Below are 27,322 nucleotides of genomic sequence, written 5' to 3' on the forward strand. Positions count from 1 at the left end.
TGGTGTGTGGTGGAGGGTTAGTTATTAATCACCTAATCACAAAACTCATAAAATTTCAACTGCAAAAGTCAGTGATGACCTGAATGCAAACTCTAATTAAACTTTTAAAAGTTTGTCTTCTTTTTTCCTTTGATGTAACTTGTGCTTTGTAATTCTACTGCCTCTGCTGGTCCCTTGTCTCTGATCCCTCCTCAATATCTTCTGATGGCTCCTTTCTTCAAGAGTTTCTTAAGACACTAGGGCTCACAGGTTCCATATTACCATGTCTGTTTCCTCTGCAAAACTCTAATTAAGGAACAAACTGAGATCCTGAAAACATTACAGAGTTGATATATATTTCTTTTAAAAATGATAAATACTCTTCCACTTACTTTCCCTTCCTCTGGCCATCCTAACAGTGACTGGAAAAGTTATTCCTTATTAAAAAGATCTTTTGAGGGCGCCTGGGTGGCTCAGTTGGTTAAGCGACTGCCTTCGGCTCAGGTCATGATCCTGGAGTCCCGGGATCGAGTCCCGCATCGGGCTCCCTGCTCAGCAGGAGTCTGCTTGTCCTTCTGACCTTCCCCCCTCTCATGCTCTCTCTCTCTCTATCTCATTCTCTCTCTCAAATAAATAAATAAATAAAAATCTTAAAAAAAAAGATCTTTTGATGTTTTTGACTGACTTCTGGTTCAGCAAAGTTTGGTTGTCTCCAATCTTTATTTCCAGTTTAGTCCCAAAGAAGAAATCTACTCTAAAAGGATCTTAAAGTTACAGAATCAGGAGATAAGCAGCCAATTTAAAATTTTCTCCAAATAGTAATCATTTGCATGTATTTACCATTTCTAAGCCAATCATTTTTATTCCCTGAAATGAGATTCTTACTGTGGTTTGTCTTCTAGGTGCAGTTTTTATTTATATTGTTTGTCTGACAACCATGCTGGGGACAAAGGGGTCAGAGGCAGAAAGACGACAACTTAGACCTTTATTGATAGTTAGTATAATATACCTTGTCTATATTACAATGGATATTTTCAATGCACATGAGTTTTTTTATAGTTTCCTAACATTTTTATATCAGGAAAATCAGAAACATTTATAATTAAATTAAACTATATGATAAAAATATAAAGAAAATTCCCCTTCAATTCTGAGACATTAATGTTTCCAAAGCTAAAATGGAAGTGAAAAGTATATTAATTTTGGAGCGCCTGGGTGGCTCAGTCATTAAGCACCTTCCTTCGGCTCAGGTCATGGTCCCAGGGTCCTGGGATCGAGCCCCACATTGGGCTCCCTGCTCCGCGGGAAGCCTGCTTCTCCCAGTCCCACTCCCCCTGCTTGTGTTCCCTTTCTCGCTGTGTCTCTGTCAAATAAATAAAATCTTAAAAAAATTATTAAAAAATATATATTAATTTTATTTAATTTTTAAAATTGTATGAACAAAACTTTATAGACAGCTCTGATGTATTTTTTAATCTATTTCAGTAGGAAGATGAAAATCTTGGAGTTTATGGAATTAATTCTGTGCCTTTTTTTTTAGAGAGAGAGGGAGTATGAGTGGGGTTAGGGGGAGGGGCAGAAGGAGGAGAGAGAATCTTAAGCAGACTCCATGCCCCTCATGGAGCCCCATTCAGGGCTTGATTTCATGACCCTGAGATCATGACCAGAGCCGAAATCAAGAGTTGGATACTTAAGTGACTGAGCCACCCAGGCGACCCTGTCAGTGTCTTTTCAAAAAATTAGTGGTTAGCCTGGTGATGGGTATTAAAGAGGGTACGTTCTGCATGGAGCACTGAGTGTTATGCACAAACAATGAATCATGGAACACTTTATCCAAAACTAATGATGTAATGTATGGTGATTAACATAATAATAAAAAATTTTAAAAAATTAATTCATTTTCTACTTTATCCATGTAACCTAACTCTTAAATATTGTATCCTTGTTGGAAATTTCAAGCAAGATGATTGTAATATTTTATCCATAAGATCGATCTCCATTATTAATCTTAGATGTTAAGGTTCAATACTTACTTTGCATTGTAATAGTTTACCTACTTAGATAATTCACCCCCTATTTTAAAAACTTCTAAAACATTCAGTAGCACATTAATAGCATAGGTTTTCCAGTAATTATTTTTGTACCTTTCTCTATTTTTCTCTTCTTTCTCTTTCTTTCTTTCTTTCTTTCTTTCTTTCTTTCTTTCTTTCTTTCTTTCTTTCTTTCTTTCTTTCTCTTTCTTTCTTCTTTCTTTCCTTCCTTCCTTCTTTCTTTCATATTTAAATTTACACTCTATGCTAGGAGCTATTAAGGGTACAATTATTAAGACAATAGCTTCACCCTCAATTGTTTGATATTTGGAGGAGTCATTAATAAACAAGAAGCTAGCAGGCTGGGATAAATGAAAGCTCTCTTGTGGGAATGTAACTAATTTTGACTAGAGAAAGAGCAAGCAGGAAAGTTTCATGGAAGAGGGAGGAATTGGTACCAGAGTATTTCACCCCAGTATAACCCACTTCTTTTTCAGTGTATTTCCAGGTAGATTTCCTTGGTAATGAAACACCTCAGGGCGATTTTCTTCTCATGGCATCCTGGTTAAGTGCCTGCTATTTCAGAGAACCAACAGTAGGGGGTCCTGTGGTAATGTCCATGCAAAACCCTAAGGGAAATACCATCCCAAGGAAATCTTTGAACAAGAGTGTACACCTCACAAAGGTGACAATTGAAGGATGGTTTTGCCTCCCAGGCAGCAGGAGTTCATGGATGCTCTGTTGTCATTCATGCAACTGGGACAATCTCTGTGTGACTGCTCTACTCTCTTCTTTCTCAGACTTGCTTGTATAACTCTCTTTTCTGTATCTTTTATCTTTGCATCAGTTCATTGTTTCTGCTTCCTTATATTTTAAGCTTGCTCTCATCTATTCAGCACCCCTCTACCGTCTATCCTCTGTCTATTCACCCTCAAATCTTACTACAAAAAAGCTTAAAAAAAAAAAAAACCCATCATTTTCTGGTTCAAGCATGAGAGATAATCTAACAGGCTAGAGTTCTTTCTTTTCATGCTTGCATTAAACTCTGTTGGCCTGAGTTGGCACCATCACCATATCAGGGCTAGTCCAGTGGCTTGGCTGTGTCCCGGCCACTGTGGGAAGGGTGGCAAGATCACCCCTTCTGTGTCATTGTGTGAGGAAAATGAGTTCTCAAGGAGAAAAATCTGAACCCATTAAACAATCTCTTAAGAAGCCACAGTTACCAGAGGTCATTTTGATGCACTAGAAGATTCTAATTTAGAGAAAGTATCATTGACAAAATTTCCAGATTCTGTTAATCCTGTTACCAAAAAAAAAGGTAGACCCAGAGGCCCAGAACCTACTCAATATGGAGATTGGAAATGAAAAGGACACTGTATTGATTTTTAAGCCACATATTATTAACTTCATAACATGTTTCATGACAGCTATCAAATATAGAGATAAATTTGGTGGCGTGAAAATATTTATGGTCTTTATATCCACCAAACATTAATGAAAAAACCTGACGACTTCCAAAAACTGAGGTAGCAGCAATGGAAATGCATCATTCAGATCTCCTCTTGTGGGAAGCAGAGTTGACTTGAGAACTCCAGCTGTTGCCCCATTGGATCCCCCACTGTGTTCCTGCTGAAGCCACACTACCCCTCAGCTGTTCTTAGCCAATGAATGAGTATGGTGGGGCTGCAGAAAATGAGTATGCTGGCCCACTCCCCTGATGGGTGCCATTGGGTCAAGGACTCCCCATTAGCCTCCCCAGAATTTTCTTGGTACTGTGCTGCTGTTAGAAACTCTTCCTACCCAGTCTTCCTTTTTGCTCTTTCCCCCTCACAGGTGTCAGACTCTGCCTACTTTGCCCCTTTATAATTCAAAATGTCTCCTCAATAAATCTCTTTCACATTTAAAAAAATAGAATAGAACTCTGTTGGCCCCTTGGTGAATGTACAGCTTTGGGACATGAAACATGGCTTCCTGAGGCTACTGTATTAGCAGGAACTTTGTGTGGGATACTTACCCTTAAAAGGGATAGGGGCTATGACAGGTGCTTAGATTGACTGACATTTGAGTAAAATAATATTCCACCTTGAGAGGTGCTGACATTTTGTTTTGGAATCACTTGGGAGAATATTTTCTATAAATGTTTGCAGTACCTCAGAATAAAGGGTTTGAGGAATCCATGTGGTACACTGATGTTGACATTTTCCCTCTAGCTTTATAATCATTACTTATTATGTTGCTTAGCAACTCTGTAGCATTATTTCCAAACCTAATATTAACTTGAAATACATTAGAAATGAAAATTATAGAAACTTGACTCTTAGGAATTGATATTGTTTCAAGTTGCTGTCAGCAATAACATGATATTACAGGGCAGACTATACAATATAGAATATTTCATGGCATTTCTGAGTTTAATATAAAGACTAATCTAACACTGAGGAACTTTAATTAATAGCAATAGAAATGTAATGGCAATAGAAAGCCTTTCAGCTGGCTTTTCACATCCCTTAATCTAAATAACTTTTCTCCAGAGGAAGAACAGAACAAAACCCTGAATTACATATATTTTTTCTTCTTTGAAAATTGTTCATGAAGGCAGAAAATGTGGCATAATGTTTTTGAGTAGTACAATGCCATATTCATCTTAACGACCTTTATTATTCTCCTTTTCAAAATTTGGGCAATGCTTTGCAAAAGGATTGTTTAAGAAGCAAAAGCTTTCAGTTCCTATGAAGGAAGGAAGGAAAAGTGGGTCACAGAAGGACACATTAATTACTTTGTCAACACCATTCATTGAAAACCTATCCTCTTGGCACTATGCTGTAGTAATTACTTATAAGACAGAAAGAATTTGGCCAAACCAAAAGAAATATTGAGCTAGTGTTCATATTGCTGGTGATATGAAAAACCTAAGTATAGAGAATTTATACCTGTATGATTTGCAGATATTTAAGGACTTTTTCACTTTGAAAATAAACACTGACCCATATATCTAAAAATGAAAAGAATTCAGGAAATGTGTGTGGGCCTTTGAAAATTGGACAGAGAGTTCAAAGAGAAATGCCACATTCTTTCTGGTGAAATCCCCACCTTTCACAAGTTAGCGAGAGCCCTCTTAGAGCAGTGTGGCTTTTAATTTTTGGAAGGATAAAGACCACTTTAAAATCTGATGAAAACCATGGACTTTCTTCTTAGAAAAATACAAATCATCAAAAAACAACATTTTACAATGAATTTTCAGGGTCTGTAGAGCCACAGAAGCCCACCCGGGAAACTGATACCAAAAAAGAAACCCTGATTCTAGAGAATGTGTTCCTAGTGGATGCAGCTGGGAATGGCTGAAGGAAGGTAGAGGTGAGGTGGGAGGTGAGGGAGTCCGGTTGAGAGTATATGGAGCTAAATAATATTCTCCAAAACAAAGAACTCCCTTCAACTTACAACTGACTTTTCTCCTGAATCATTACTAGACCCTCCCTAATTTCTCTACAAATAGCATAACAACAACAACAAAAAAATTAGGATTTTGAACTCTGTCTCTGCTCTTATTTAACCAAGTGACTTTGGACAACCAGTTAATCCTCCTTAACTTCACTTCCTGATCTGTCAAGTGGAGATAATAATTTAAAAATTATCTTAAGGGGCGCCTGGGTGGCTCAGTTGGTTAAGCGACTGCCTTCGGCTCAGGTCATGATCCTGGAGTCCCTGGATCGAGTCCCGCATTGGGCTCCCTGCTCGGCGGGGAGTCTGCTTCTCCCTCTGACCCTCTTCCCTCTCATGCTCTCTCTATCTCATTCTCTCTCAAATGAATAAATAAAATCTTTAAAAAAAAATAAAAATTATCTTAAGAATTAAATATCATATGTAATGTTCAAAGGAAGCCCTCAAATGATACGCATTATTGTATTTACTAACACTACCAAAGTTTTGTATCTATTTCAATTTTAACCTGTAGGCAGGTAATTGTTTAGCCAGAAAACTTTTAAAAATATAACAAAAGATGTTGCCTAAAATGAAAATATTTCTTTTAAAATTCCCCTAAGTGACATGCCTTGGGTATTTGTTGAAAAGAAATTGGTTGATAAATTGGAGCTATAATAATAAAATAGAAAAAAAAGTTTTATTAGAACAAAATTTTAACAGAAGATATTGAAGATAAATATTTAGATATTGAACTATTTTGGTATATTTTTATAAATATTTTTACATTATTAGATCAGAATAATTTTTATTTTAGAGATAAGCTGTATTTTATTTAATTTTTTTGAGATAAGCTGTATTTTAATTTCAATACAATCCATTATTAGTCTTCTTTAAAGTTTGTTAATAAAATATAACCAACAATTACATATAATATACACTTGTATTAATGCATTATTTTTGACATTTCAGAGTGCAGATGATTCAGATATATCTGTCATTGCCCAGAACAAGAAATGCTTTGACAACGATATTGTTTGTTCCAAAAGTGTTTTGATTTCAGTTGGGGATACTGAAATTTACCTGAATGATACTCCTTACAAACAGGTTAGTAAATTATTTCTTTTAGGATCATTTTAACTTCTCCTGAGAATACTGAAAACAAAATAGAAACAATTCAGGGTACTTTTTCTGCAAGTGGTTACTAGATTTAGATTTTCTCTGTTGTTTTATGTGGCTTCAGTAAATCATACGTGACTTGTCTCTTTTGCTTATTTATTTTTTTAACGATTTTATTTATTTGCGAGAGAGAGAGCGTGAGAAAGAGCACCAGTGGGGGGCGGGGAGGGCAGAGGGAGGGGGAGACGCAGGCTTCCCACAGAGAAGGGAGCCTGATGCAGGGCTTGATCCAAGGACCCCAGGATCCTGATCTGAGCCAAAGGCAAACGCTTAACAGACTGAGTTACCCAGGTGCCCCAGTCTCTTTTGTTTATATTCCACTTCTCTGTATTCCAATTCTTTCCTCTTTTCTTCAAACCCATGGTCACCATTTTGGCCCTAGCAACCATCACCAGTTATCTGGAGGACAGCACCATCTTCCGCACTAGATACTTAGCTTCCCGAATTAGTTCCTCTCCTCTTACCTTGCCATACTGCAGCCAGGGTGGCTTTTTTTCTAAAATGGGGATCTAATCTCCCATCAGTCTAGTGCTTCAAAACTTTCAGATGACTTCCCAGTTCTCTGATAAGACCTTACCAGTCTGACCATTGTCACCTCTCCTGCCTCATGTCTCCTCACTTTCTGCTCCAAGCCCATGTCCCAGAAACTGGACCTTTCATTATTCTTCAGACGGTCTATTCTTTCTCTCACCTCTGTTTCTTCGTGAATGTCATTGCTCCTGCCTGGATCTGCCTTTTCTTTAACTTATTCTTCTGTGATAGGTCTCATCTTAACTCCTTCAGGAGCTCCTCTTCATACCTTGAAGCACCCTGTTAGGACATTCAGCACACATTAGTGAAATTACTTGTGTGGTTGTCTGCTTCTCCCATTTGTTTACAAATTCTAACATGAGAAGCGGGACCACTGTCTCTCTTATTTATTCCTGTACTCTTGGAGCCTGCCCAATTTTGAAAGCATGAATACATTTCGTTCATTCATTCATTCATTCATTTGTCTACTATCTACCAAAATCTATATTAATTATTGGGACTGAAACAGTGAAAATGCCCTTTAGGGCATTATACTCAGGGGAGGGAGAATATTCAAATAAACAAGAATGCACGTGGAATGTGTTATAGCAGGAGTGTGTATAGGACAGTATGGGAATCCCTGAGAAGAAGCCAGCCTTGGATGTTTAGGGTAGTTGTTAACGGTGTAGACTTTGGAGTCAGTTGGTACTCACCTAGAACCCCTGTTCTATCTCTTGCTGGTTGTGTCACTTTGAGCAAGTTTCCTTCACCTCTTCAAGCTGCAGCTTTCCCAATTGTAAATGTAGGATGATTATAGAATCTACTTCTTAGGTTCATATGATGATTAAATTAGATAATGGATTTCAAGAAATGACTTTCTTCCTCTCCTTCACCCTCCTTATATTTTGAAGGCTCAGAAGATATGCTTTGGATTAAATGATTTGAACTGAGTCTTAAAGGATGAGCAGGTATTAGCCAGGTGAAGAGAAAGAGTAGAAAGGCAGTCAATATAGAAGAATGGTCATGTTGAAAGGAACTGAGTTGAAAGATAAAATAGCTTGTTTGGAGAACTGCAAGTGATTTAGTTTGGTTGAAGTATGTGGGGATAGTGGAGGGAGGGTGTGGCAAAGAGATTCAGGGGGGACTATCCAGACCGACTTTAAAGCAGGGAGCATGGGAACAAGGGCAGTAGATAGGAGGCTGGTTCCAGACCATGGAGGCTCTTCAATGGTATAAGATATATGAACTTATTTTACAAGTAAGAAAGTTTTAGAATAGTGTTTCTTACAGTTTGGTCTATAAATATGTATTAAAATCATCTGGAATATCTACTCTAAAAGCTGGTTCCTGGGCTTCCCCTCGTAATTAGAATGGCTGAGGTTGAGAATGAAGATCAGTATTTTTTAATAAAGATTTTATTTATTAATTTGAGAGCTAGGCGAGAAAGAGAGAGAGAGAGCTGGGGGAGGGGCAGAGGCAGAGGTAGAAGCAGACTCCCTGCTAAGTAGGGAGCATGACGCGGGGCTCGATCCCAGGACCCTGAGATCATGATCCGAACCGAAGGCAGACGCTTAACTGACTGAGACACCCAGGTGCCTCTGAAGATCAGTATTTTTAATGGTACCCCCTGATTCTTCTGCACACTAAAGCTTGAGAATCAGGGCTGTAGATCACAGCTTCTATTTCAATCAGAAATATTGAGACCAACCAGGCAGCAATCGAGATTTTGGCAAAACAGAGTTTCTATGTCATGTTGACATCTTTTGAAAGTAATTACTGAAGTTTGGCATAGCCAGCAGCTGGATATTCATTTATAGGTGAAGTTTCTAAGACCAAGAATATGTTTTTTTTAAGAAAAAAACTGAAGAGAAAATAGTAAATGCTCTTGTAGAAACAATTTGACACGTTTTTGAAGTGGTAATTACAGTTCAGTGTAACTTTCAACTTCCAATGTTCACCTGTATGCAGGTGTCGATGAATCTCCATATCAGTTGTGAAGTATGAAGTAGGATAAAGGAAAGTCATAAAAATAGTGTGACCCTAACAAATCCCCTGCTAATATTTTTTCTTGAACATCAGAAGTGAAAATAAGTACGACTATTTTTGGCAGATGGATTGCTCATTGAGGGGAAGGAAAAAAACTGTTATTCTTTCAATAAATACACAATTTTGTTTTGTCAGACATGTAAGATATAAATGTTTTATGAATTTATTTAAGCTGCACTCTAAATATTTTCATTCTCCACATTTGTAACTTATCTTTCTAACATCATTCTAGTTTGTTGAAAGTGCTATAATTCTCATCTGAAGTGGAGGTCTCGATTTTGGGCAATTCACAACACCCTCCCTTTTCTAATGGAAAGCAGCATCTTTACTTCCTAATCTGAAAAGAAAGGAGCACACTATCCCCTTTTGACCAAAGAGAACTGTTTTTCTTGTGGTAAACTTCCCTGTTTAGTAAAAATGAAGGATTTTTACCTCTACAGGCAAATAGAAAAGATACCTTTTACATCAGGATAATGGATGCAACAACAACCCGAAAGAAGTCTAATGATAAACTGCCTGCCTTATCCAAAAATTATTTTTAAGTTCTAGAGATATGTCAACCAGTCCAAGGGAACCTTAATAGGAAAATACATGAAAAAGTATTTTATTGATTGAAAGGAGCTATAAGCCACAAATATTCTGCTTACTTGCTTTAATTCTTGCTGATCAGGCTGGAAGGTGAGACCTGTGAATAGGCTGTTGCAGGAAGGTTTTAAAAATATGTAAATCACACCTTGATCTAGAAGCTGAGGATACTGCTATAAACTTGACAAAGTACATCTTTCAAGGAGCTAACATTCCTTAGGAGAAGACAGATAATAAAGCCGAAGACAAACCATATAATAGAAAGGTACTGAAAAATAAAACAATAAAAATAGGTTCTATGGCAGAGAGTGACTTGGGGGCAGGGTAGGCCTAGTGAAGAATGAAAATGTGATGCCCCTTGTTCAAACAGGATTTTTTTTTCTCCCTTTGTTTTGCTGTCTCTTTTGACCTGTCATGGTGTGTGTGTGTGTGTGTGTTTTCTTTATTATTTAAGACCTTGCTCACTCAGGAACAAGGATACTCCCAGGTTGAGTGCAGACCCTCATAGGCACCCAGGGCCTTGCCCCATAACTCCAAGTTGGCACTTGGGAGTAGAAGGAAAAGAGGTTAAGTAGAATCCATTAACCATATATATGTTTACACAATATATACTATTACTTATAATATGCTGAGTCCCTGTAAGTTTGAGCTTGGTCTAGAAGACTGAAAACTCTTTATGGATATGACTAAGTTTATTTACCTTGTGCTAAGGAATGTTTCTAAAATAGTATTCCCAAACTATGATTTTGTTATTGTGTAATCAAAGGATTGTATATCCCCTTCACAATTTTTATTTTGCTTCTGGCTAAATTTGCTTTACTTACTCTGATTTAACCATGTATTTTTAAAGTTATTATATGAGTTAATTACAATGTCAGATTTAATGTAATCTTTTATAGGGTATAGCCCCTGCTCATAAGGAACGCTGCATATTTGTTCTTTAGGCTAAAGGTATGCTTAATTTTCCGAACAGATTCCATCTCTAGTTTCTCTTTAATGTTATTATTTATAGCATACAGATTATTTTCCTTTAATATAAACATGGTCTCTCACTTTCCTATTCAAAAGCTCTTATTGAATGCATTTTGCACATAGAATAGCAGCCCTTGACTGTATGGATAACTTGGCTGCAAAAGGTCTCTGATTATGCTTGCCATGGAATCCATGGTCTAGCCCTTTGGTGCTCTCCTTAGTCCTGAACAAATTTTGAATTTTCTTGCCCCTAAGTCTCTATTCAAGTTATTACTTTTGCTTGGAATGATTTCTTCTCCATTCTCATTTCCAGCTTTGTATACCTTCCTATGTATGGCCTCTTACAGATCCATTCATATCCTACTCCTTGCAAGAAACCTTTCCAAGTCCCTTTAATGGAAATTCATCTCCCCATTCTCTCTCTCCTGATTTAGATAGATATAGATATAAATATAGATACAGTTATAGATGGATAAAGATAGATAGATCTATTTATCTATCTATAGATCTACCTATCTACCTGTATATAGATACATATACAGAGAAAGAGTACACATACACTCCGTGTTTTTGTTTTTCAGTTATGCAGGTAACATCATATATTTTTAGTACTTAATCATATTATTCATCATCAGCATAGAATTTCTGAGTCAGCAGGTATATCACCTTACCCTTAATGTACTCTATGTCTGTGCTTTTGTTTATGCTCTTTTCTATAGCAGAAATACTTTTGCTTATTTATCCATATTGAGCCCATCTATCAGATTGTGTCTCATTACCAATTTATGTATTTCCTATTTTATGCATTTGTTTTGTCTTTTACTACAGAATTTGGAAAAGACAGAGCCAAGAAAAATACTAGTACATAGATACTTATTGGTGGATATTAATTAATGTTTACACTTTGGTTAACAAACAAGGAATTCATTTTTTTCTTTCTTTCTTTCCTTCTTCTTCTTTTCTTTTTTTTTAAAGAAACGATCAAGTTTTTTTCTGGAAAATAAACCTACATACCAGCTTTGGAAGGCAGGGTACTACATAGCAGTATACTTTCCAGAGAACGATATCACTATTCTTTGGGATAGAAAGACAACCATTCATATCAAAGTTGGACCTCAGTGGAAGGTAGGTCAACCTATTTGGTAGGCCAATCCAAGTGAGATGTAAGAAATGAAGTTACATTTACCTTTAGATGTTTTATGGAAATAAAATAATTGATATTTTCTTTAAGAAACAAGTTATATTATCAGAATTACTAGCTCTTAACCCAGTGAAGGAAACTCTTACCAGTTAGAGTACGGTGTTGTGTACAGTTCTTTTTGACTTTAACCTTAGAGTAACCAGTTTTCCAAAGTTACTTAGGTCAGCTTCTTTCTTCCCATCCCTTTCAGCGTGGTTATATGATATGTTTGTCATACATTTAGATTCATTTATTACATTCTGCATTCTATCTTTTCCTCCACATTCTGGATTTTTTTAAGTTTGAACATAGTACATTTATTAAAAAAAGTTATGGTCTAGAGTTCTATGGATTTTAACAAATGCGTGGAGTTGCCTATCTACCACCAGAGTTCTATATAGAACAGACCTCTCAACTCCCTGATTTCTCCCATGTTGCCCCTTTATTGTCAACTCCTACTGATCTATTTTTCATCTCTATAGTTTTGCCTTTATGCAGCCTGTTGAGTCTGGCTTCTTTGACTTGGCAAAATACATTTAAGATTCACCCATACTGTTGAATGAATTAATAGTTTGTTCCTTTATACTGTTGAGTAGTATTCCATTGTATGGATGTACTAGTTTGTTTTATTCATTCATGGTTGAAGATTCAATCTGGGTTGTTTAGAATTTTTGGCAATTTCTATTTTAAATTGTTTTAAATATTGTTTTCTGTTAAATATTGTATAAATATTAAGTGTGTTTGTTATTTTAAATCTTATTAAATATTTTAAATTTAGATATTGAAGTTGTTTTTGAAACATTAATACATTTTTGAAAATCTGGTTTATCTGAACTTGAAATTCAGCCTCATGGATATAACGTGTGGCAAGTTAGGGAAAAATCGGGATGGTAACAACATATTCTTATAAGACTGTGGAACAGATACATATTTTTAAAGATTTTAATATGGTGTACATTTAAGATATGATTGTATATTGAAATCATTTTCTTTCAACCTCAAGCGAGATAAAGTCCATAAATCTATTATTAGGGGTTTGCTGGCTTCTTGCATTTCTTTGATGCAAGTGAAATAATTTAGTCATTGCCATGCTTCTTCAACCATGTTTCTCTGCTATTCTTTATTATTTATCCTCTCTTCCCTACTTTTTGGAAGTGAATGAACCAATTATTCTTCTACATCTCCCCTTTTATTGCTGCCTTAAATTGTTGGGTGACCAATGGAGGAAGTGGCCATTGTCTTTGGATAGTTATTGTGGCTTCTGAGAGCAGAGGCACTATGAGAAGCTGTGGTCATGACAGTTGCAATCCCAGAGTTATTGTCAGATTTGCTGGAGACTTGGGCAGCCTACTTCATCGGCTAAGGGCTGCATTCCATTCTGCAGTACATGAAGAGAGCATTCAGTTTGTTTAATTTCAATGTTTTAAGGTGGATTTCCATTGTTTTAGGAAGATCATTCTTCTTTGTACTTTTGGTTTATCTTCCTCCCCTAAGAGTAAAGCCTTTCACATTATTTGAGAAAATGCAGTGGGTAACATTGACATGAATAATTCATATGGCACTTTCAGTAACCATTTCATAACCTATAACAACCTTTATAAATGTGAAGTAAAATGTGGTTTCTATTTATTGTGTCTCATAGTGGCATGATACATGAATATTAAAGTTAACTTTTTCTTTAGAAGTTACGTTTTGAATGTTTTGGCTTTTCAAAGTATGACTTAGAGAAAAATTTATTATTTTTATTGTTTTAACATTTATAGTGTTACAAAACCTTCAGCATATCTGGAGGTGGGTTTTTCATCATTAAAAATGTATATGTATATGAATTTATACAAAATATACTTTAGTGCCTATATTATACTTCTCCAAGTTACTTATATTATTGCTTGTATCAATGCTAAGACAATGGTAAGTGTGGATAGATAAAATTTGGAAGATGGTGAAACACTGTTAAGAACTTAAAATAACTGTTAAATATAATTAAATAGATATGAAATTATCTTGAAACATATTTACATGGTTGTGGAAATTCTTAAAATGTCTATTTTAAATCTTTAAAAATTTTTAGTGAATGAGACCTTAAATGTTGAAGTGAAAATAGAATATTTCATATTTCATGATAATTTTCTTTCACTTTAGAACAAACTATCAGGATTATGTGGAAACTTTGACAAATGTACTTCAAATGATATGACCACTTCCAATAACTTAGAAGTGAGAAATGCCCAAGTATTTGGAGATAGTTGGGCATTAGGGCAGGTAAGTAGAATATATGTATTATAGAACTTAACAAATATTTTTTGGTATATTTATTCACTCAATCATTTTATTCTTATAGGAAAATTTATTTAGATACTACTATTTTATGTCATATTTGTATAGTAATTCATAACTGACAAATTACTTTCACATTTACCTTCTCCTGTAAAGCTTGTGACAATCTTGTAATGTAAAGGGTGTTGCCTCTATATGATAGTTGAAGAAATTGAGGCTCAGGAAGATTAAATACTTGCTTAATAGTATATGTCCAGAAAGAAGCAGAGGTGATATTCAAATTCATATCTTTTAATCTCATGCTTTTCCTTCCATAGCAAATGCTTTATCAATATATTTATATTTCTGATAATATAACTTTTGCCAACTAAAAACAATGAAAAAATGAAGGCAGAATTTCTTACCATTTGTTCTCCAGACATGGTTGTGTATGGGGTGGGGATGGGTAGAGAATGGATCTGTGGTCAGCTACCTCTAGGAGCAATTTGAATAAATTAAGTTAGACATATTTCCCTTTTGAAGGATTTCTTGAGGAATTATAAGCTTCCATGGGAGGGATGAATCTGAAGGATTTACCAACTTATTGACACAGAACCTGTTTTTATGTATTAGTTGTCAAGGAAATAGTGTCCTGTGTGCCACACTTTGAGAATGCTGAGCTAACTCAGAAAACAGAGTCAAATTGGAAATTAGTGTTACTCTTTTCTTCTCCTTTTTCTTTTTAGCCTATTTTTCTTTCTAGCTGAAAGTGGTGTCCATAACTACAGCTTTCTGATTGGTTACTATCTGGTTAATTGCTTTCCACTTTACCTAATTTACCTAATATATCTAAATTTCTTTAAAAACATAAAAGGGGGCTGGGATAAAACATTCACCTAATTCAGTAAAATTTAAGCAGCATATTTAAGATGAAAAGTATAAACATTTTGTTTAATATATGAACTATCTACTTTATGGAGAGATACAAAATCCTTTTTATTATGGCTCTCATATATCTTGTTGCATTTAGAAGTCTTTGAAGAAATTATCTTACATTTGTCCTTTTAAAAAGAATTAAGGAATAACCAATTTTAATACTTAAATATTTGGAGTAATCAAAGAATTTTATACTCACTATAATATGTATTCTTATTCATACCCAATGGTAAAAACTAAAAATTAAAAAAAAAGTTTTTTCATTTGGTAATTTCAATTTTACACTTAGATGTTTTCCAGGTTATATGAACCCATAATATGATTAAAACACAGCCTCTGTCATTAGGAATTCAGAGTCTAGGTTAGTAGTTGAGGTAGAAAAATTAAGAATGAAAATAGGAGATAGGTGCTTTGATAGAGGTGAACAAAGCATTGGCTTCATTACGGTCAAAGGAAGTTTCCCAAAGAAGGTGCCATTGGGTTGAATCCTACAAGACACAAGAGCTAGAAAAGCGAAGATGTTGGGAAATGGTGTAGCAGCAAAGGAGGGAGCAGCTTATTAGAAGGTGTCAGGAAGACAGGTGCCTAATGGGAATTTCAAAATTCAATATGGCGGCTCTGGAGGGTTTGAAGTAATCAATGGCTGGGATGCAAAGTATAGAGCTGCAAGGTATGAGTGCTAGGATCTAGGGCCCTAAACTAGTTAGGATGTTCTTATAATCCAGCTGGTAATGTTAAGTCAGTGAAGATTTAGAAAACTATATAATTTGAGAGGCATTAAAGATTAAAATCATCAGCATCTGTTGAAAGATTGCATTTAGGAAGGATGATTCTGGAGAATTCAAGAAAGTCTCCTAACTTCTTGGCTTATTGGGTTGCTTATTGCTGGTACTGTTTCCTGAGGCAAGGCAAAGAGGAGAGATGATGGTGGAGGAAAGTGGGGACAGGACAATTGTGTAGAGATAAGTACAGGCTAGGATGCATTGAGAGATAAGCTACAGAGAAATTTATGTGGAGATGTCCAGTTTTGAGATTCAGGAAAGAAATTTGAGCTGGAAATATGGATTTGGCAGTTACTAGTATGTACAGGTTGTTGAAGCCATGAGAAGTGTACAGAATGTGAAAAATAGAGGTTTGAGGATCAAGCTTTGCACAGAAGGGAGGGGGCAGAAGAATGGGGAGTAGCAGCCATTGAATTAGGAAGAAACGCAGAATAAAATGGTATCACACGAAGTAAATGAGGAGAGACATTTAAGAAGGGCAAAGTAATAAATAGAGTCAAAGGTAGTGAAAGGTCAAGTGAGATGGAGACCGAAACCTGCCTTTATATTTAGACAACTCTAATGAAGAGATCATTGATGACATTTCTAGGGTGGTTTCAGGGAGGTGAATTAGAAGAAGCAGAGACCAAATTGCTGAGTCTGTGGGAGGTGAGCCTGGAGATACGTGTGCATATACAACTCCTCAGAGCATGGCTGTGACAGAAATGAAAGAGCTGAAAATGAAAGGAAAGAGAATCATTTGCTCACATAATTTTTTAATGACTGCATTTGAGACAAATTTAAAAACTGTTTACCTTTACTCTCTAATATCACCAGAATTTAATAGTATGCTTGTTTACAAAAATAATATATACTCTTGAGTTGGCTGAGCACAGATGCTTTAGGTAAAACCTATCTAAAAGAATGAGAATATATGATGGGACGCCTGGGTGGCTCAGTTGGTTAAGCGACTGCCTTCGGCTCAGGTCATGATCCCAGAGTCCCAGGATCGAGTCCCCCATCGGGCTCCATGCTCAGCAGGGAGTCTGCTTCTCCCTCTGACCTTCTCCCGTCTCATGCTCTCTCTTTCTCATTTTATCTCTCTCCAATAAATAAATAAAATAAATAAATAAATGAATAAATAAAAGAATGAGAATATATGAGATGTGATTGTAATGGATGGAGTCAGAATAGTTTACTCTGGTTTCAGCCTCAGAAGTCACCCCTTTGAAAACTTTCTCTTCTCCCTTATTTCTCCTCAACAGTGTGAAACCCCAAGTGAATTATTTAAACCCTGTGAGGCACATCAAAACAAATTTCCTTATGCCAAGAAAGAGTGCTCCATTTTGTACAGCGATGTTTTTGCTCCTTGTCACAATGTGGTAAATGAATACTTTACTTTCATATTTACATGGGTATTGCTGTATCTGTAACACTGAGATGAGCAGGACAAATAATTTAACTAACTGTTGGCTTTTCAGGTGGACCACCTAACCACTGTCAGGAAGACAAACTTGGTAGTTCGTTTGTTGGTAGAATTAATGCATTTATTTGATTTATTTTCTCCCCCAGTCCATCTTATTGAACAACATATATTTGTACATATTTTTTGTAATATTCTGTTCTAGTTTATGAAGGATTTTAATACCTCCTCAAAGTCAGAAATGATTGGTCAAAGCCATAAATATTTGTTTTTCTTCAGAGAACATTGCTGCACGGACATTCTTCTCCTCAACCCAATGTGTAGTTTAAAAGTATTAGTAGTGCCACGTTTAAAACGGTCTTAAAAGCATATACCAAGATGGAGTAATTTAAATTTCTAAATGCCTTCCCAACGTAATAATTTTAGGCCCCAATAGAAGTTTAAAAAAATGGTTTAAGGTATTCATAAAAATCACTAAAAGTACAATTGGTAATAGAACATTCTTTTAATTCCATGTGAATATGCTAATAATGAAACAATGAACTTCTATAAAATATCAAAATATTATTATATTGCAGGTGTTGAAATTATATTTTTTGTTAAACCCATTACCTGTTTTGCTGGTTCTTTGATCTTACATTTGCCTAATAAATTCTCCTTTGGTCCATATAGGGGTTTGAGATATTGAGAACTCTAGGTGGCAGTGTTAAGTTGGTAATACCAGATTTTGAGAATCTACTGGTTAGTTTTCTTTTAGAAGGTTGAATTTTAATCAGTTATAGTTAATACTTACTGAAATTAACTCATTTTTCATTTCATTTTCAGATTGATGTTACTTCTTTTGCCAAAAATTGCCACGAAGACACGTGTAACTGTAATCTCGGTGGGGACTGTGAATGTTTATGCACAAATGTAGCAGCATATGCATACAAATGTTGTCAGGAAGGGGTATCTATTCACTGGAGGTCATCCAGTATTTGTTGTGAGTACCCTAGTTAAAACATCATCATCAGGTGGGAATCTTATAAGGAGATTAATTTGTCTTACCACAGGACAAATACCATGGAATTCATGCAAATAGAATTTCTCTAAGATAACTAAATTTTGTATTCCTTTGACAATACAGATAAATTACAGTGTAGCTAAAGGATTTATAAAAATAAAAATCGAGGTAAAATTTTCTATTCTGTTTGACTGTTGCCACTTTAACATTTGAACTATAAATTGTATACCATCCTCAAATAGTTTATGACTTCATTCCCCTTACAGCTGTGGAATTTCACTGTTCTGATTATAAGAAACAGATTTGAGTTTTTAAACTTTTCATTTACTAACATAAATGTAGATGCCCAGTCAAAGATTTTAATACTTTCATTTCACATTTCTAAGTAGGCAGATATATTTGCCTACCTATAAAATAATCTTAGAAAATTTAATTTTTCAACACATCATCCTTAAAGAATCTTCTTTGCTCAGAGGAAGTTCCCAAATAATGATGTCATTCTGTGTTCTTTCACTTGGTCATTGATAAACATATAGCCATATTTTACATACTGTCAGATAAGGGGTCAGATTCTTATATAGTTTAACATTTATTCTTTTATTTTTTAGCACTTGACTGTGAATATTACAATGAAGGTATGTGACATTTAAATAAAGACTATTACTATAGCATTCTGTGGGATGTATTTTCAGATTAAAAGCTTTTGAATGATGTCTGGGAACAATAGTTCGTAATTTGGTATAATTCACTGAAAGTCTTTACTTTCTAAAATTTATCTAAATTTCTAAGTATTTGAGTCAAAACATATTCCTTATAAAATAAAAAGAGTGTGTAACTAAGTTCTCAGCATTTAGGAGGCCCTCAATAAATGGTTTTTGTATGACATGAATAAGTTAATGAGTGAAGATAGCTATTTTTTTTAGGCAAAAAGGATGAAAAACATATGCCAAATGCTTATCTTTTACCATTATGTATGACTATAAACATTATTCAAACATTATGTCATAGATATCAAACAAACTATTAGTGTGATGGTAAGAACGTAAGGAATTTATTTCGCCATCATTGTAGGCAAAAATAATTATTTACATATAATCAGAATGAGAATTTATTGATTTAATAGTAATAATGGATCTCTCCTAGCCCCATCAAACAACCGAATTTGCAGTGAGAAGTCTAAGAGGAGGTGCTACCTAAACTAAGGCATAGATATAAGAAGAGACAGAGTGTTATATCCTCAGTCAAAATGCCAGATAATGGCAAAATTAGAGCCTGCTTTTTTGTCAAACCTACTTATTGAGGAAGGCATAGCCACTTAAATCTAATTCAAACAAGTGAGATGATCCAGGACAGTGTTCGGTGTTCATTTTGTCAGTGAATGGACAAACTCTGGACTCACGATGGGATAAATTAGAGTAATAGTTATAGCAAAACTGGGCCATTACAAAAACCCCAGGCAACTAATCAAAGGCATTTTTGGTGTCTTACTGAGCTAGGGAGGAATCTGTCAGCTTTAAATACCCAAAGAAAGCCAGATAATTTTAGAAAAATAGAGATGATGAATCCATCATTTTAGTTTTTGGTTGTTTCTGTTACATTTATGGAAGTTTGATGGAGAAAAAAACCAACATTAAAAAAAAATTCAGTGGTAGTTAAAGAAAATATAAACCAAAAATATCTCCTGTTGAGAACTTCACACACACACACACACACATTCCACATCACTCCTTTGGATGTCATGCTCAAATTGAGACTGATTCCCTAATATTAATAACAGTAATAATAGCAATAGCTTTTATTGTTAACTACTTTACATATATCATATAATTTAAGCTTCAAAATATGCCTGTAAGGTATTATTATTAAGACTTTATAGAGGAGGAAACTGAGGACCAGAGGGGTTAAAATAACTTGGTCAAAGTCACTTAGTCAAAAATGTAGTAAACTGAGATTTGTAAGCGATCTGAGTTCAGAACCAAGGAGCTTGACCTCCACGCTACACTGCCCTGGTGTATGGTTAACACATCCCAATCTCGGAAAGATCACCACACACTGTTATCATGTGCTCTACACAATGTACACAGACATCAGTTTGAAAAAAAAAAAAATTGCTCCAGTAACTTCCTCAGTTAAGAATTCCTGCCTCACATAGTTCTGCTGTGAAAATCTCCATCTGTGCCTTTGTACTTTCTGGCATTCCTTCTGTAGTCCTTTGGATCCTGAAGCAGAATTTTCTATGAATATTGAATTTCTACCTTTTGCTTCTTGGTACGTGTTGCTTTCTGTCAACAAGTCTGCTGCATTACCAATGTTGGTTCTTTTTTCTAATGGGTTATAGGATTCTTCAAACCAGTTCCTCTGGTGTCATCTATAATACTAAATTGGTAATATTCAGAGGGCGAACATGGGGCATTTAGCCTCCAGAGACCCTGATCAACTCAGTGGAGTGAGAGGGGAATCTGTTTCCTATGATCAAAATAATAGGCATTATTAGTCTATTATTAGCATTAACCTGCCAAGGAGAGGACGAGTTTGTAAAAATAATGCAATGAAGATAGATGATTGAAGGGTAATATAGAATTGAGGAGATTGTTGATAGTAGTTATGAAAAGAACATTGTTTTAAATGACCATTTTTAATTTGTTTCATCTCAGCTAATTTCATAGATATTTTAAACCTACCTAGTCTTCTTTGGATATTCATACATATTACATACTGGGCACTGTGTTATCAAGATACTTATTAATATTTTAAGCTAATGCAGAAGTAAATAATTGTGATTCTGTAGGAGGAAAATAAAAAAAGAGGAGAATTCAGAGGTTACAGATGATATTATTTCAATAATCTTTAATGCAAAGACTGTATGTAATATCTTCATGTTCATTTTATGGCATTTACTAAAATACAAAGGTTTTATTATTGTGATTGCTGTCAGTGAGCAAGGACTTCAATATTCCACTAAAAATTGTTGTGCAAGTTTTAAGCTCAGAGTGATTTTATTAGATAGGATATGCTTAATATTGTGTTTAAATAATCACCAAAGGAAATAATTGCTTTTAGTAGGTGGTAAAATTATACTTCTCCCTAAAGAAAATTAATGATAAAGTCAATGATAAAGTCAATGATAAAATCAATGATTTCACTAGTCAATTGCTAGTGAAAATGTGTGACTATCCAGACACAAGATATAAATCAACTGGGAGACAATTCAGAAGCTTTTGATTTTTATACAAATGGATTTCTGAGGTGACAATTGTCTCTTCAGGTTGCTGTTAGTAAGGGACCGATGCTGTGGAGAAGAGATTTTGTTTAGTTGTCTAATTTCTTTCTCTTATTCTTATGTCGAATGTCCATGAGGGTCTTTCAGTCCAAGTTGTAGTTTTATATGTCTTCTTCATTTTGAATTATAACTCCTTGTGATTTACATACTTATCTACTGATTTATACATTATTTACATATTTGTACAAACCAACATATTTATAAATTGAAATACATTTTCCTCTCGGAAGTTTATGTTGCTCTTATTTCTCTTAGAAAATGAGCCAGCAAATAGTGGAGACTAATGATATAGCTTTCTTTGGTTGTTGTAGCTTTGGACTCACAAAGAAAACTGTGCATTATATGTATTTGTCAGAGCAGTGGGAAGTCCATGCTGTGGGCTCATAGAGAGATTCTCCACTGTATCTGCTCTGTTCCATCTTGGTGGGGCAATTGTCTTCAAGTCTCCATCTCTACTCAAGGTGTCCAAATTCCTGATAAAACCCTTTTTCTCATGGCTTGTAAGGGTCCCCAGCTGTTCAATGATGAAGTGTCTCTAGTCAGTGGAGGGGTCAACACTTGAAGATAACTTATCCTGAGTCCCTGCCTCTTCTGTAGGTCTTCATGATGGAAATTTTGGTTCTTGTTCCCCTTTTTGCTTCAAAGACTTTTGACCCCCTAGTCTAATGATTTCTCCCTTCCCTCAAACCTGATCTTCAGTCCTGAAAGAGGAAAAAACCTAACCCTCTGATTTCTTTAGATTTTTTTTCTCCTCCATCTTAAGAGTGGGCTTGGTGAGGAAAGTTGTTCTTGAGATAAAAATTAGAGGAAAGAAGGAGTGAGAAATTCACTGACAACAACTGGATTTATCTTTTATGATAGCACTTGCCACATATATATTAGCATTTTACATAACTTATAACATAGAAAATATACAAATACCTATGCCAAGCATACAGCTGATAATTATGTAACTTAATTTTGATGATTCAGGAGAAACTTCAAAGTTTTATAGTCTCTCAGTTATATTAAGAACGTTAAATGGCATAGAGACTGGGCTGAAGGTAAACTGAACTTATGCTCACAAAACCTAACTCCTAATTTTTTTGAATATCAGTGAACTTATTTATAATTCATAAGATAAGGTTTGCAGAAAAGTTATTCTGATTGAGTTTCAGGTTTGTCTCTGTGCTAATAAGTTTTTTACTATAGTAAATATTTTCCATTTTATATGGAGCTATTTAAGTGCATGAGAAACAATAGCATAACTAAAAAGACTTTGGACTTCTCTGTTGAGCTTCGTCCTATTTTCTTTTTTATAGACATGCCTCACTGGTAAAATCAGTAATTCCCCAAACAGTAAAATATTGTATATCATGTCTGTGAATTCTGTTTTCATGCCATGCAACTTATTAGAGAGAGATAATTTTTAGAAGACTTTCAAAATCCCTGGCCGTGAATAGAGATAAATTTATGTTTATTGAGAATAGATTCAAATCATGGGACATTAGAGTGGAAAGTTACCTGGATAACCTTCATATAGGTGAGAAAAATTGAGATCCAGAAAGCTTAAATCACTCTTCTAAGGAGCACTATTTTACATATACAGATACGTGTAAGATATATACATATATAAAACCTTTATGTTTTAAATTACATAATTAAATATGATGTATATATTCCAATTCATCATAGTATATTATTTTTGAAAATAGTTCATTTATTTTATTAATGATAAATACTTAAATGCACAATAATTTTTAGAGTATTTCTTTGTTATTAACATTTATCCCATTGAAATGACAGCTTGAAATGTTAAAACTCCTATGCCAGTTTATAATTGTAAAACTCCTATGCCAATTTATAATTCTCTTATCTGCATTTAACCTAGGGCTTGGAGAGGGGCCATACATGCTGGCAAGTTATGGACAGACTGGCCTTGTTCTGGGGGCCAATATGACCAGTAGAAGCATTTTCTCTTTGCCAAGGAGTAGTATTCATGGCAATTTATTTTTTAATTTTATGATCACTCCAGGCCTTTTTAAAGAGAAGGCATCATGTAAGTATAATTTCCATTTGAAAATAGGAATTTCATTTTCCATTTACATTGTTTTTCATTTATTCATGCTATTAGTTGAGGATCTAATACGTTTATGGCTTTTTTTTTAGGTGTCCTAAAAGGTATAAAATAAAATAAGACACTGGTACATGAACCAACTATCTCTTTTGTATATAAAATCTTTTCTTTGTTTATCTCTTGGCATATATACATTAGAATTGAAATTATTTGATGAAATTTTTGGTCCTAAATAAAGCACAACTTAAATTTTCATAGAAACCATGATAGACTTGATTTGAAATTCTTGAAATTTTCATTGGATATTGAAGAAGTTAAATATTAAGAAAATAAATCAGAGTCTAGACAGTCTGTTATCCTTATATGGCCTTGTCTGTCCTGGTACCTGGTACCACATTAACTGATTTGCATCTGCAGATCTATACTGGTCCTACCTACTTGGCACCTGTTCTAACTAGTAGTTAGTGTCCCCTTCTGATCTGGTGATAATCAGGCTACATTTGTGCTATACTAGCCCTACTTAGAATCATGCATGAGGTGTTGTATGAGCTTAGAAAATATTTATTAAATGAATCAGACTTAATTTTTATATCTATTTTGAGAAATCTCCTGATTTTCTTGTTAGAATGAATTGCTTCATTCTTGTAAAAAGAACTTTAATTCTTTTTAAACTATGAAAACACCTATCACAGTCTAAACTTCCAATTTATATGTTTGTTCTCTGTTTTTCCTCTGAAAAAGAATTCTTTTATTCTTTTTTTCATCTTCCAGTGCTCAGCAGAGGGCCTTGCAAGTTTTAAAATATAATCAATGCCTTTGGAATTATATATTGGATTTGAGCGAGCTCTTCATTTTATGATTTATAATAATTAATGTTTTAATAGAAAAATCCTAATGGATTTAAACTAAAACAATTAAAACCTAAAAAATTAAGGTCTAAGAAATTAAACTAAAATCTCAATTAAAAAACTTTTATATCATGGGTTTTACAAATACAAGGAAAACTTTTTAAAGCCTGTAACAAAAAAGGATGACATTTCTCAAATGTTTTATAGTTGTTCATTAGCCATTTGACCATCTATTGAGAAATAGACAATAATGTTGAGCAAATAGATTTTTCTTAATGCAGCAAAATCACTTGCAAGATTATTTACCCATTTTGAACCCAGTGATATTGAAATGGAATGACATGCCTAAATCGATCTTTTCCCTATTCTTTTAGATCATCCAACTTAGCCATTTGGAGACTCTGTGCATTTGAAAATGTTAAAGCTTGCAAATACAAATATGTGTCCAATCAATCATTCAATTCCTTGCATGAAATTGTGTGTTCCAGTGTCCTAAGCTGGTATTTCTTTTTTCTCCCCCCAGGGACATGAGAAATTATTTAAAAAATAGAACTCAGCAAAGACTGATCTTTTTGAGCTTTTGAGCTGAATAACAATTCATTACATTAAAATATTAATTTTCCTTTTAGAGATCTTAGAAATCATTTCTGAAATCTTGGAGATTGGTATTAATCATATATGGCAGTTGTGCAGTTTTCTCTTTGCAATACATTTTACAATGCTGGTGTTGATGATCTGCTTCCTCCAGAGAGCCCAGGGGCATGTCAAACACACTGCTCTATGTTTTACAGCATTGACACTTGTTTCCTTGGAATCTGCTGAAAGGCCAAACTACTTTCTCTATGTGCATGATGAGGACACTCTTACTTTGGAACTGTGGCAGGCAAATTCAGCCTTCCAACGGAGAGCCACGTTTTTCCACCATCAGGGTCTCTGGATTCCTGGTTACAGTGCATTTGAGTTATACAGCAAGAAAGGCTTTTTCATCATCTTCACAGATTCTAGTGTCAAAGCATCAAAATATGATGATTCTGAAGAATTCAAACATTCAAGTAGCTTCAGCATAGAAGGTACGGTTCCTGAGATCTTCAAAAGGAGAATCAATAGATAATTTATGTTATGGCAAAATATCAAATTTTAATTTTTAAGTCATTCCTAAACGAGTCCAAGTAGATCAGATTGTATGACCTCGAGTGAGTAAGTTCCTTAACCTCTTTGTCTTTCAGTTTATGTGAAATTAGGTTGGGGAAATAATAATACCTACTTTATAGAGTTATTATATCACATAAATTAATTGGCAAATAGCTTAGAACAGCCTCAAATAATGTTACTTTTAATTATGGCCCCAATTATTACTTTCAGGGCTATCTGGACTTTGGAAACCGAGCTTCCTCACATCTCTTGGGTCTGCTGTTTGTACTTTTTCTTTCCTAGAAGGCAGCTTCTCAATAACCTGATTCTTAATGATAAAGACAACATGTTTATCTCTGTCTTTTGAATAGTAGGGTATCTGGTTCCATTGACTTCTGGATGATTTACCTGGTTCAGTAGAAGCCTGATTTTATTTCTAGAAATACTTACAGTTTTATAGCTATTGAGTTTTCTGAATTTCAGAGAGGAATCTTCACTGCCTCATCTGATGTTTAAAAGTCGTGTTTTATTTTCAAAATCTAGGAGCTTAACATATGCCTTGGATCTTCCAAACAAATTATTTAATTTTAACCTATCACTTGTTTCATTCATTCATTTGTCTTTTCTGTTGTGGATTAATTTCTGCAAACCTCGATAGCCTTTGGATTTTAGAAATTCAGACGAGCTTCACATTTTTGCCTATTAGAAATGGTTCCTGTACTCATGAAAAAAAGTCACTGATGTGGCCATACTACATTCTATAGAGTAGATATGATATTTTTACTTGAGTTTACTTAAAAGTTGAACATTATGAGCCTCTATTTCCCCTCCAATTTAGAAATCTGAGAAACATAACCTCTACTGTGAACTTTCTCCTTTATGGAGCTCTCTTCTTCAGAGGTAATTTTGGACTGCTACAGAAAGTCTGTTCTATATTGTGGGGAGGGGAGAGTACTAGCAGTTTGTAAGAGAAAACTCTTCAATCAAGGGAGGTTTTATAACTGTAAGCATGTATTATTAAAACCCATTCATTTATTTTTGTCATCAGGTAATACTTACCATGTACAAGGTAATGCTCTAAGTTCTGTGAGAAGAACAAAGATGGAATGCTCTTCCTAGGTTTGATATCAGGAAACATGTCTTTGATCTTGCCATTTTCTTAATTGTTTGAAGTTGGCAAGTCATTTGGCTCCTCTGAGCCTCAGTTTTTTCATTTATAAAATGAAAATAATACTCAGCAGGCTTGCTAGGATAAAATAGAATAATAGACAAAAGATTACTTTGCAAAAAGTAAAATTCCAAACAAGTGTTTGGTATTATTATGACATGTAGCTTGTGAGAATCCACTGAACATAAAGGGAAAAGATTTTTAATTTTTCTTGGCTTTCTCCAACTGCTGGCTTTTTAAAATCTTTGGAAGGTAGACTAACATTTAGATATCCAGCCTAACCATGAAATATTTTGATCACCAAGCAATGGCAATGTCTTTTGCCCTAGGTCTGTCTTTTCTACAGCATCATGGTCAAGGAGAGGTCAAATCCTATCTACTATCCTATTTACTATCATAAATCATTATTTTTCAAGCCGTACATGAAAAATATGTGCAATCTAGACTTCCTTATTTCCGCAGAAATCCAGGCAGCAGTGCCCTACCGGAGGATGTGTGAATGGAGATATGAACCTTGTACCACTCCCTGCTTTAAAACATGCGGTGACCCTGAAGCACAAGC

General features: G+C 34.8%; 1 protein-coding gene across 1 annotated transcript in view; it reads left to right on the plus strand.

The window, feature by feature from the left end:
* The window catches only part of OTOGL (otogelin like), a 128,949-nt gene that overhangs the window by 58,506 nt on the left and 43,121 nt on the right, over positions 1 to 27,322 (plus strand). Inside the window, 9 exon segments of the mRNA XM_081818977.1 lie at positions 6,399 to 6,533; positions 11,694 to 11,843; positions 14,041 to 14,160; positions 17,117 to 17,233; positions 18,100 to 18,256; positions 18,886 to 18,912; positions 23,428 to 23,595; positions 25,253 to 25,531; positions 27,223 to 27,322. The exon segment at positions 27,223 to 27,322 is cut by the window's right edge and continues 5 nt beyond it. Coding sequence (XP_081675103.1) covers positions 6,399 to 6,533; positions 11,694 to 11,843; positions 14,041 to 14,160; positions 17,117 to 17,233; positions 18,100 to 18,256; positions 18,886 to 18,912; positions 23,428 to 23,595; positions 25,253 to 25,531; positions 27,223 to 27,322 — 1,253 coding nt within the window.

The sequence above is a fragment of the Leptonychotes weddellii genome, chromosome 5 (assembly GCF_054177405.1).
Source record: "Leptonychotes weddellii isolate Sample4059 chromosome 5, ASM5417740v2, whole genome shotgun sequence".
Lineage (NCBI taxonomy): Eukaryota > Metazoa > Chordata > Mammalia > Carnivora > Phocidae > Leptonychotes > Leptonychotes weddellii.